This window comes from Pygoscelis adeliae, unplaced genomic scaffold, assembly GCF_000699105.1.
Source record: "Pygoscelis adeliae isolate BGI_AS28 unplaced genomic scaffold, ASM69910v1 Scaffold42, whole genome shotgun sequence".
Classification (NCBI taxonomy): Eukaryota; Metazoa; Chordata; class Aves; order Sphenisciformes; family Spheniscidae; genus Pygoscelis; species Pygoscelis adeliae.
The window spans coordinates 6273617-6285565 of record NW_008824283.1 but is presented as its reverse complement, the minus strand read 5'-3'; the positions used below and the strand labels follow the sequence as shown (position 1 = coordinate 6285565).

The 11949-nt window shown below is 38.4% G+C and overlaps 1 protein-coding gene across 3 annotated transcripts in view; it reads right to left on the bottom strand.

Moving 5' to 3' along the window:
* TENM2 (teneurin transmembrane protein 2) overlaps nucleotides 1–11949 on the bottom strand; it is a 563241-nt gene that overhangs the window by 240058 nt on the left and 311234 nt on the right. For all 3 annotated transcript variants that reach the window (XM_009318514.1, XM_009318515.1, XM_009318516.1), the window contains one exon: nucleotides 3240–3449. In XM_009318514.1, coding sequence (XP_009316789.1) covers nucleotides 3240–3449 — 210 coding nt within the window. The remainder of the gene's footprint in view (nucleotides 1–3239; nucleotides 3450–11949) is intronic.

Below are 11949 nucleotides of genomic sequence, written 5' to 3'. Positions count from 1 at the left end.
TCCCAGGCTACCTGTCCTTGCTTCCACCCTCTGTAGGCTTCCTTTTTGTGTTTGGGTTTGTCCAGGAGCTCCTTGTTCATCCATGCAGGCCTCCTGGCGTTTTTGCCTGACTTCCTCTTTGTTGGGATGCATCGCTCCTGAGCTTGGAGAAGGTGATCCTTGAATATTACGCAGCTTTCGTGGGGCCCTCTTCCCTCCAGGGCTTTATCCCATGATGATGAAAGATTATCTGGAATCTAAGCCTTAAATCTAAATATCTTCAAATCTTCCTTTTTAACCCAACCCCAAATTTAAACAAAATATTTAATTTTATTTACTGTCTCCCAAATATCTGGATTTATGTTGCTAAGTTTCTGTAGGAACTAATATAGATTTTTAAAAATATTTAAAAACAATAATATCACATAGATGGTAAAAGCTACTCTGAAAATCTTTCAAGAATAAGGATGAGCCACAAAAAAAGGCGAGCTTTTCCAGTTTAAGGTATATGTCACTATCTGTGGTATTTTCTTATAAACTCTCTAAAGGAAACATGAGATCACTAGAAAATGCTTATTAGTTTCCAGAGGATGTATCAAGTCCAGAAGAGCTCATGCTATAGAATACTCTCAGTGGTGATCAAACAATTATGCATGTGTCTGTGGTTAAAAAAAAAAAAAAAAGCTATTTCTTATACCCTGAAAATCAAAAGTCATTATATATTATATTACTACTTATTAAAGAAGGAAATGGAATATTTTGGGGGAAAGAAATGGTTAAATGTAGAATGAACAAATCGGCCATTCATAAACAAATCAAAGCATATCTGAGCATGCCAAAAAGGTTCCTTGGGTTACTCCACAGTAACAAGTGTGAAACACAAAGCTTTTAAGGATATAAAGAAACAATGACTAGTATTTAAAATGAAACATAAAAAGGTCTTCCATCAAATTTTCAGATATTGTTTTACTGCAACTTCCTTCATTTGGCTTCATAAGAAAAGCCATGCTGGCTCACTCAGTCTCCAACGGCGGCTATAAATACCAAGTACCAAGTATTCAAGTATCCTCCAAGTCTCTTTTTTCGGTTCACATTCCCTGACCTTGATTTTCTTCCACTTAGCAACCCTCATTGCATCTCTCTCCCATTTACTTCTATCATTCCCTTTTAAACCCTCGTAAACTGTTTGATCCACCACATCTTTTAGACAATGTTCTCTCTTTTGGTCTTTATTTCTTTCTTCAGCTGTCAACATTCACCTGTTCCTGAGTTCCGAGATGAAGCATGCACGCACCCAACGACCCACTCCTGATTGGTAATGGTCCATCACTAACCAGTGAACCAGCGCTGCTTTTTCCATGAATATCAGTTTACGTTTCTCTGCCCTGAATTTCCTCTGCCGTTTTATTGCCTTGTTACTTGGTCTCACAAGTTCCTTTTGTGATTCTTTACAGTATGACCTCGTCCTCAGCACCCTGCCATCAGCTACCTGTCTTACCCCACAGCTCACCATCTTCTCCAGGTATCTTCATGTCCCATGAAAATTTATTGGGGAGCTCCAGCTTCTGCTTACTGTCTTTCAAATAACTACTTACCATCCATGCAGTAATCTTCTCTCTTACCCTATGTTAGTTTAGTTTCCTTAAAAGCACTTAGTAACAGATTTTGCTGAGACCCTTTTGAAAATACAAAGGCCCTTCATCAACTAGATAACCCTTATTTGGAAATGGCTGACCCCATCAAAGAACTCTTAAATGTTTCTAAGGCAGGACTACCCTTTACAGAAGCTGTACTGATTCATCAAAGATAGATCATATCCACTTTTCCCCCCCTCCATTTCTATGGTTTCTACTGAGTTGCCCATTATAGATTTTGAGGTCTAAAGCTCCCCAGATCTCCCTGAGCCTCTTAAAAAAAGAAACCCAAAAACCTCAAAACTGGTATCATATTTTCCACCCTTAAACCTCAAGTACCAAGGAAGCATGCTCAATCTCTGAATTATTATTTGTGTAATTATATTTTAACATATCTGAACGGATCGCAGCGTTAAAGAGTAAGTCAGGATAGAAGGAACCCCAGGAGGTCCCTAGTCCAGCCTCCTGCCAAGCAAGGGCAGCTCTGAGGTCAGACCAAGTAGCTCAGGATTTTAACCAACCTGTTCTTGAAAACCTCCAAGGACAGAGATTGCACAGGCTTTCTGTTCAACCTGTTCCAATCCAATGCTTAGGGAAAAAGTTTTACTTTATATTGACTCTGGATCTTAGGTTTCAACTTCTACTCATTGTCACATCCACCCACCACGCACCACCAGCCACTGTTTAAAGGGCATCGTTCAAATGTACTGTATGCACCCACAAAGGCCAACAGTTCCACACTACATACTTGTCTCCAATACTGTTCAGATCTGTATTGTTACAGGAAAGAGCGACCTTGAGCAGATCAGAAACTGCATATAAGATATAAACTTACAGTGTTTAGTTAAATAGATGGGACCTGCACAATAGATACGTATGTTCAAAAAGCAAAACATAAGGAGCTATAATAGCCTTCTTTTGGTTTGCCTCTATTTCTAAAAAGGGATTGCATCTTCATTTCTCAATTTTTGGCTGTCAAAATGAAAAGTCAGCATCTGTTAATAAAAATTAAAAAAAAAAAAAGAAAAAAGAAAGCAAACCCTAAGCACTACAGATTATATGACTGATAGCAGAGTTGCAAATGTTTTAAAACAGTGGCCTGAAAGACAAGAATTAATTTACTGAAAAATAGCAGTATCTAGTTAAATGTGACACTGGAAGTATAGAATCAGATTCTGAAACAAGAACAGACATAGAATGGCAGAAGCAACACACATTTTTAAATACAGAACCTCGTCACCTACATGAAATATTGGACTAGCCTATGCAGGACAAAGAACCATTGTATGTACACCTCTCTTTTACAAGATGCATCAAGGCGCAGGAAACCTACTTTCAAAAATAAATCCCTCTGATGACAAGAATTCAATAATATTTTTTTACACTACTTACTTATAACACTCCTAAAACGAAAAAGCTCTCTCCATTAAAATGAAGGAAAAACCATATATGATGTATGGTGTTTCCAAAAAAGTTTCCTTGAAATAAAGCAGTAAGATTATTGTTTGCCTCATTTCCATATACGCTCTCAATTTTGTGGTGATGTAAGAACACATTTGCAAAAAAATGCATGAAACTGGCACAAACATGTCACAAACAAACTCCATATGTTTGCAATTTTCTTACCACTGCTGGAAGCCTGCTGTGGCCCTGAACACGCTCTTAGCAGATATGAATTAGGAGAGAACTCCTCATCAGGATTGGTGTCCATGATTTGATGGGACGTGTTGCTGTCTAGCAATGGCATCTGGCAGCTAACTGGTGGAGGATTATGAGAACTGGGCAGCTGAGCAGATGGGAGAAGGCTAGACGAGGATGTAGGTGGAATGGGACGACCTGGGAAAGAGGACACAGGGATCAAAGATCAGCAATGAATGTAATGAAAAAAACCAAACAGCCAAGTAATTGCACTGTAACTGTCCATTGTTACATATGATTACTGCTGCGCAGAGCCACAAAATCTCTCCACTGGTACGAACTTGTCCCTTTGTATCATATTCAAGGCATTGTGAGCGGCTATGTTGTGAACTCATTCCAAAAGTCTCTCCACAGCATCAGCTTGTAACTCATCAGGTGAACAGATGCTGGGTGAATGAGAGCAACTGCACACCACTGGATCAGAAGCAGTCCGTTCTGCGTGGGCACTGACACACACAGCAGCCAAACGCTGAAAGGCCCCAAGCTGCATTCTCAGATGCTGCAAAATGCATCAGCTACATATTTTACCAGAAGAATTTTCACAGAAATAGGTTTTTTGGCTAAGTAAGACCAATGAGAAAAGGGACTATAATGAGTTGATTCCTGGAATTACAGCACGTCTGTAATCATCTCTTAAAATAATGGCAGTGTTCTAATTTTCGTGGTTTTTTCACAGCGAAATTGCTCCAGTACAGGAATCTATGAGAGGCATGTAACAAGCACCATATGAAGGCTACCTCCAAGCTAAGGTTCTTCCTGTATTGTTGCAGATCTTTCCAAAACCCACTGACGGATGTGACAGGAAGCATAGGCGACGGCAGGACTGGAAGGGAATTATTCCATTTGTAGAGACGGGCTAAACTGGAATATGGGTTGGAAACTCCAAGCTTTGCTGTCCTTTCCCTCTCATTTCTTTCTGCACCGGTGCTGTAGGGACGATTTCCTGCCTAGCTCACCAGAGAGATTAATTTCAACTCTGAAACCCCATCCTTAATGTGTACGATACACCTCAGCCCAATGTAACAACATATTTTCGGTCAACTAAACTAGTGGTGGTATCAAGTCAACAAAAAATCCCATTCATACTTATTTATTCTCTGCTTTTGTGAACTTCCCTCTCATAACTTCATATCAATCCATTCCATCAAATGCACACAGATGAAGACAGGTTTTGGGTTTTTTTTTTGCATTGCCTATTAGAATATGACCAGTTGTAGGGATGAGAGGAAGAAGAGAAACACGTGTTCTGATCTCTTCAAGTTTATCTAGTGCATTGGAGAAATTGTTCATGAATAATTTATACATAGGAAAATATGACCTCTGTGATACTGCCAGAGTCTGTGAGGCAGAGAGAGATGTGCTGCATGGTAGCTACAAATGTTAAAACGCAGCAAAATGACATAAAATGGTGCATCCTTATTTCCATCATTCTTAAAGAAACAGTAGCAGAGCAAATACACACTGGTTTTCTCATTAGTTGCATCTTCATTTGTGGAATCAAGATCCCCTCACTTTATATGAATTACACTAAGGTTTATACCATTAGGTAATCTTCTATACTTACACATCAAATTCCAAAGGAGGGGAAAAAAAAGAAAATGAAAATGAAAAGATTCCGGCCATCACATATAAATTATATTTGGGGAGCAGCAATCAACCAAAGGTACTCACAGAAACTGAAAAAAACTTTCATTGCATGGTACCAGCAAATAGCACAAACTACTTTCTTACCTTCAAAAAGTTTAAAATAAAATAAATACCTCGAGATAGTCACTTGCCTATTATGCTTGGTTTTTTATTATATTTTTAGCACTGGATAAATTGGTGATAAGACTAAATGACCAAGTTATCATATGACAGAAATGGGTTTAAGCTACTCCACAGTAACCCACATCTACTGTCTTTTATGCTAGAGAAAATTCAATATGCATTGAATATTTTCATTGTGGACTTGCATTTATGAGGAAATAATTCTAATATTGATGACAGGAATAATTACTATCATTATTCATGATTATGCTATTCTTATGAAATACTACAGTGAATATCCTAAACATTCAAGGGAAGTGATTGAACAAAACCAGTTTCTAATTATTTCTTTGCAATGTGTTGGAAACAAGCAGAGAGGCTGAGGTTTGACACACCTCAGACAGGAATGTGACACAGTGCCCCTTGTGTGCATTTAATTTTCACATATTCTGGCTCTGCTTCAACATTATGAAGCTAAAAGAAGCAGCTTATATATTCAAAATTCGCATTTACTGTATCAGATGGAAATATTACTGTATTATAAAAATGTTGGACATGTGAGGTGATGAAATGAAGGGAAAAAGATTTTGCCTTCTGTGTAAACTACATCTGGAATTTCAGAGAAATTTAGGTATGTTTTTGCAGAATACATTGCAAGAAATGAAAAAAAAAAAGAATTCTTTTGCTAATCACATTGTTACCTTCATGAAAAACACAGCCCAAATCCCTGAAGACAAGGTAAAATGCCTAATTACCACAGCTCTGTTTGTAGCTTAGAGGAAACAGAAGGTATCGAGTTGTTTGTTAAAACGTTGCATTATTTTGGTGGGAAGTTGGCTCTTGAGGAAGATTTGTCCATAAGCACGTTAACTGAAAAACGTAGATGTCCGTGACCCACAGAACCTATTGCCAATCTGTCCTGTGGTTAGATTTCCTAATAAGCTGCCAAATTTGATTAAAAATTTTCTTGTGGTTGGGGCACTCTTGATCTTTCTATCAAGCTGATTTTTGGCATCTACTAAACGTTATTAAACTCTCGCTACAGCCTTTGCTCTACCATGGTGGGGCTCTAGTAGAGCTTCTTCTCTCTCTATGGCTCTCCATCCCCACTCCCCGAAACACACAGGAATATCTTAAGACACGCAACCTTTTGTAAAATTTGGTGGAAAGTGAGTTGAAAAATTACTGAAGAGGAACAGAAAGAGATACTATTAGCTTTGTTGCCTTAGGAAATGAATCTAAAGGGTAACTATCTGCAGTACCACAGTTGAGAGAATGGTTGTGAAACTACCGAAGAGAATTGAACGCATGCAGTTAGGCTATAAAGAGCATGATAAATGCAATTTATTTGTTACTATATACTCTTAAGTTAGAAATAATGGGTTCGATTCATACCATTGAATACTAGTATCTTGGTCAAATAAGTTCAATGTATTATTGTACCATTTAAAATAACAGACTAAGCTTTACAGGTTTTATAAACCCGAGATTCTTGCCAGACCCATTCATGTGCCTTCAGATACCTTAACAGTTGTATTTTGAAACTCCTCACCTCTTGAAATTATTCTAAATTTCCATCACTTCACAATAGGACTTGCAATACCCTACAGTATTATAAAATATACTGTGATGTATGGTAACATCAGTATTCTATTACACTGTTTTCAATAGTTAAATGCATAATGTAAACAGGAGTTCATACAATTTGCGCCTACTCTTCATATATTAATATGATAAAGCTTCTATGAATAAAATTTTTATCTAGTTGTGCATTGACAGAAACCCTATGTAATAGATACTTACTTCTATTGACAGCAATAATGGAATTATGTTCCATACCCAGCGAAACATAAACCAGATACAAATGCTAGAAAGGGAAACCAAACTCTAAAAGCTGATACATTACAATTTCAATACTAAAAGTTAATATTAGTTTTTCTTCAAACATCTGTTCATATGCACGTTCATACCGCATATGCTCCTGCAAATACTCATACAGACACTGAATACAGTATTTGTAAGGCATTTTTCAAAAAAAAGCAGCAGACAGGAACAAAAAAAACCTTCTCCTTTTTTTATTTTCCCCTCATTACGTTCTCCTGTCATTTATCTTATCTTACTACTTAGAGTCAAGGAAAAAACTCGATAACTCTCCTTCTGGAGGGCATTCTGATTTGGGATAGCTTTGGGCTTCCATGCCACATGGCACCTCATTCTACAAGGGCCTTTTTACCCTCGTATCACTTATATTCCCTTTTTTCCCCTAAGATTATATAGCAGACAGCATAGACTTATTATTTCCATTTTTTCTTTTTAACAGATTCACATCTTTCTTCATCAGCCCAGGAACTTTTATGAAACCGTTCCTCAATTACTGCTACAGTTTAAGTCCCTAAAGGCTTAAAATCTGCCATAGAATCAACATTAAAAAATCGTGCCACGCTTGTAGTAATGATGCCACAGCTCCACAACCATCTTCAGGAAGACATCCACAAAAGCTGGGTATGCAGGTTAGACATAGGTGTGAGGAATTCCTTTATTCTCCTTGTTAAGGACAGCTTCACAGCCAGACAGAGGTTGAATAAGGCACAAGCTTACCGGTGTGAACCTGCCGTGTGTGGTCATGCTATAACATGGCAATGGAGTGACAGAGCAGACTGTCTCAAGACCAGACGTTCACAAGACAGCTAAGAAGAGTTCTGTTCATCTTAATCACAATAACACATTTGGGAAAGAGATACTGTGGTTGCTGTTATCCTAAAAGACCAAAACCCATCACCAAGGGGAGGGGAAGGACTGCCTGCAATCACTCCTAGCATTAATATACATAAATAAATGACACAACCAAAGAAGAAAAGCAGCAGGCTGCTTATCAGTTACTGAAGGATTTCTGCAATATGCTCTCCATACTCCCCCTTCTTCCTCCTCCTGCAAAGGACCTATGGAGTTTTGTGGGTGAATAAAGCCTATGTGTGTGTAAAACCCTGGCCTCTATGTTCCACCGTGGTGCATGACAGGAAGCAGGGAAAAATCACAACAAAAATAACCAGAAATTAAGAATTTTGACACATGAGGAGTCACTGTGTAGATATGCATTTACAAAAGTACATCTTGAAGAGCTGTTAAGTAACCTTTCAGCTAACTCTACTATAGTATAGTATTACTGCCTAACAACATATAAGAAACATAATTGTATATATGTTTATACAAATATTTATAAATTTAAATAAGTTTACCCACACACATTTAGATAGATACACACAGTATCAAAAAAAGATTATTTTAAGAGGTCTAAGGGATCAATCCAGACTCTTTAAACAGCCATTTTGCCACTAACTTTGTCGGGGGGGAGATCACAACTTGTTTTTTGCCATCCCACACTCCTAAGTTATCCATTTCAATATAAAAACTTATTTTGTTAGAAAAGATCTGAATCCCAGAGGTGGTAAATACAGATCTCAAAGCTTATTGGACTTGCAATGGAATTCTCAAGCTCTTCCCACCAGGAGAATCTCACTTCTAGGTTAGCACCTGTGTAACAAAAAAATCTGTGTAGATTGTTCAACGCCATGCATTTTCAGCATGTCACACTGAGGATTCCATATACCTAAACAGCATCTCTTCAGTGATAAATTACATTTATGAAGGCATTTTCCTACGTGTAGAGGCTTTTATAAGCAAAATCCAGTTTCAATAGCTTTGAACAGCTGGTAATCTTCATAATCAAGAGGTTATAACTATTTTGTACTTCTCTAAGTTAGGCTACCTGCTATTCATGCACAAAATAAACATAAATGGTCTGTAATAACTTCAGTTAGTCACATGTATTACTATCAATAAAGTCACTTATGTGTTTGTTCTACAGCTCTGGTCATAAGGACCGGCACTCAAATAGAAAAGATATATGCAAGCCAGAAACTCACTGTGCAATCCTCGACACATTAGATTGCAGAAAGAAGGGAAACTTTAAGATAACTGTTCTTATTAAAACAACTGTTTGGAAGATGTAGTAGCATTCAAGTATTAATGCAGGAAGCTAGGGAAGTAAAAAGTGAAAGGAGGTGAGTTGTTTCTACATAACTGATGGCATCATAACAGAAGCTGTAGAACACTTAAATGGCAATTAAGATTTTGACATTTACTGATTGAAGCTGATATTCATGTTACACCAATACGAAGTATAGAACTCTATATAAAGTAATCCCATAAAATTATGTTAGTGACTTAAATGATGGACAGTATCATTAGCAGCAGTTGCTGTGTTGCTCATATTTACTAAAATTACACAAGGAAGACTATCTAGTAATGGCATTGGCTGGACATTACCTACAGGTGATAAAAGAGAAGGATCAGATATCCCCCCTCCTTTTCTCCCTTGCTTCAGGAAACAGAGCTGGAAAGCCAAACGGAACCAATACAAGGAACATAGCCAGGACCCTGCTGTCAGGGGTAACACACACCCTGCCCTCCTCCCCCTGCAGCACAGGCGCTCTCACTGCACTTCCAAGTCAGCCTAACCGAAGCACCTACATTGTCAGCAATATTAAGTTCACTTTGAAGAGTGAGGAACGTTGCTAAATGTGCCAGGAAACAACTAGATAACGTAAGATGCATGTTTCTGCAGTGCAAAGCACTATAAATTAAGCAGGCGGCTGATGAAGGTAAAACTTTCCTGAGGTATAGCACATTCAGCAGACTTTCCTATTCCTCCCCAGAATAATTGCTTTCTGCAAGAAGAAAACCTGTCCTTCAAATATTTCTGCAAGGCACGTCTTGCCAATGGGTTGGGCACTCTGAAACAGTCTCATATTTAATAAATTAAATATATATTGTCATAACTGGCATAGGGAATATAAATATTTTGGATTTGATGAAATTACTACAGCTAACTGGCAACAGGAAAAATCACCCATTTTCTGTGTAGTAACAGCATCTATTATTTTCGTAGCTAAAACAGCATTTGTACTTCAGCGCACCGGGGGCCAGCGTGGAGCCCCACCAGGCAAAGCTTTTCTCAGGGGAGAAAGTCATTTTACGCCAGAGCTAAGCAGCCTGTACTGCCAGCTCTCAGGAGAAAGACAAGACACACCACCTAACAGTTACCTCATTGGCAAGTAGCAATGCTAATTTATCTGTAAAGAGGACTCAGTTAACCCTTCGTTCATCAGACTGCATTTCAAGTTGACAAAACAAAACAAAAGCCCAAACTGAAGTACGCGAGAAAAAGAGGGAAAGAAATCTGACAATTTGTGATCACTTTCTTCAGCATCAAGTTGCTTTCTGTTGCCTAAACTCCTGTTGTGTTTTTTTTTTTCTAAGGCAAACAAGCTTCAAAACAGCAAAAAACAACGATATAAATCAGGATTTGGATGATAGAGAGTTATCACTGAAGAAAGGTGCTTCCAGTGCTTCCAAAGCTCCTATCTCTCCAAAAGCGACAAATGAACAAAACCAGCCAAGCTAAGAAAAGTGTTTTCACAGAGTCTCTTTCACAAGAGTTAAAGGAGAAAAAAGCATGGGGCTGATATTCCTGCACAGACCTGTTTATTGATGGTTTTAGGTATTTCTCTGCATCAAAAAGGACAGTCAGAGCAGCTAAGGATGAAGTTGATACCATCGTATCATTCCGGGGAAAGATAGCAGGTGGCTTTGAAACAATTAAAAGAGAATGCCAAAAAAGAGATCTAGACACAGTAAGTCATCATCTGTGATTTACATAACAATGAACCAGAGAAGACAAATCAGTACTATGGGTTTGTATCTTTCCCATTTAACAAAATGAACACCACCCTATGTGCCTTGCTTAGTTTTTTCAAAACTTCTGTTATGCAAAAAAAGCATAAAATCCGAGCAACAGCATGAACAGAGTGAAGATAATAAAAAAATAATAATTATGTAACTACGGTACAGGCAAGAATATGCCCAAAAAGGCAATTTCTATCAATGTATAAGGAAGATTTGTATCTTTGGTCAGTAGCTCCTCTGAGAGCAGAATGGCAGAGCCCTGCATGGCGCACACAGAGAGCCTGGTTATGCTGTTTTCACCAACCCTTTGTAGATTCTGCTCTGCCAAGTAAGAAACAGTGGAGCCATTTGTGGAGTGAGGTGTCTATGTCTACAACTACGTCCTTGCGGACTGCATGTATGACGGGTTGGCTACTGTCCACTCTGCTCCCTGGGGCTGCCTGGAGCTACGTTCCTTCAGAAGGACTTCGCTTGGGCCCCTGAAGCCCTAAGACCTTTCTTCCTTTATTTTTGTTGGTGGGTTTTTCATTTCAAGGTGGCTGAAATGTTGAAAGGCTCGTGTTGCAGTTCCCCAGAGCAGCAGGAGCCGAGCGTCAGGGTGGCTGAGGCACAGCTCCATCACAGCACTCAGGGTGAGTGAAAGCATTTATGCTGGCAAGATCTCCAAAGACAATACTGGAGCCAAACTTAGCGCAAGCAACATGCATTCTCTCCCCTCTCAAGCAGGCAATGGAACTAACTCTTCTCTCAACCACACCCACGTTTCCTAGAGCCTTTCTGTGAAACATCAAAAAGCAAAATCGACTCTAAGGGGACCAAAGCCCTCAGGAAAGGGGCACTGAAGAAATTAACACATACCAGCCAAAATCTCTACCTCCTTTATGAAAATATGAAACACAGTAACATAGGATGATCTGATGCAGCATAAAATACATAAAAGTTTGGAAAGATTCTTAAATTCACGTTGTACCAGCAAAATAGTGCATTTCTTTAGAAAACATAATCCTAGAAATCACGATCTTACCTGTGTAGGTATAGCATTTTAATAGTCTAGAAGTTAAAATGTTGTTTAAATAGAATTATCCTAAAACTCAAGGCTATTTCTTCTTAGGTACATGTTATAATTTATATTTCCATTTCCAAG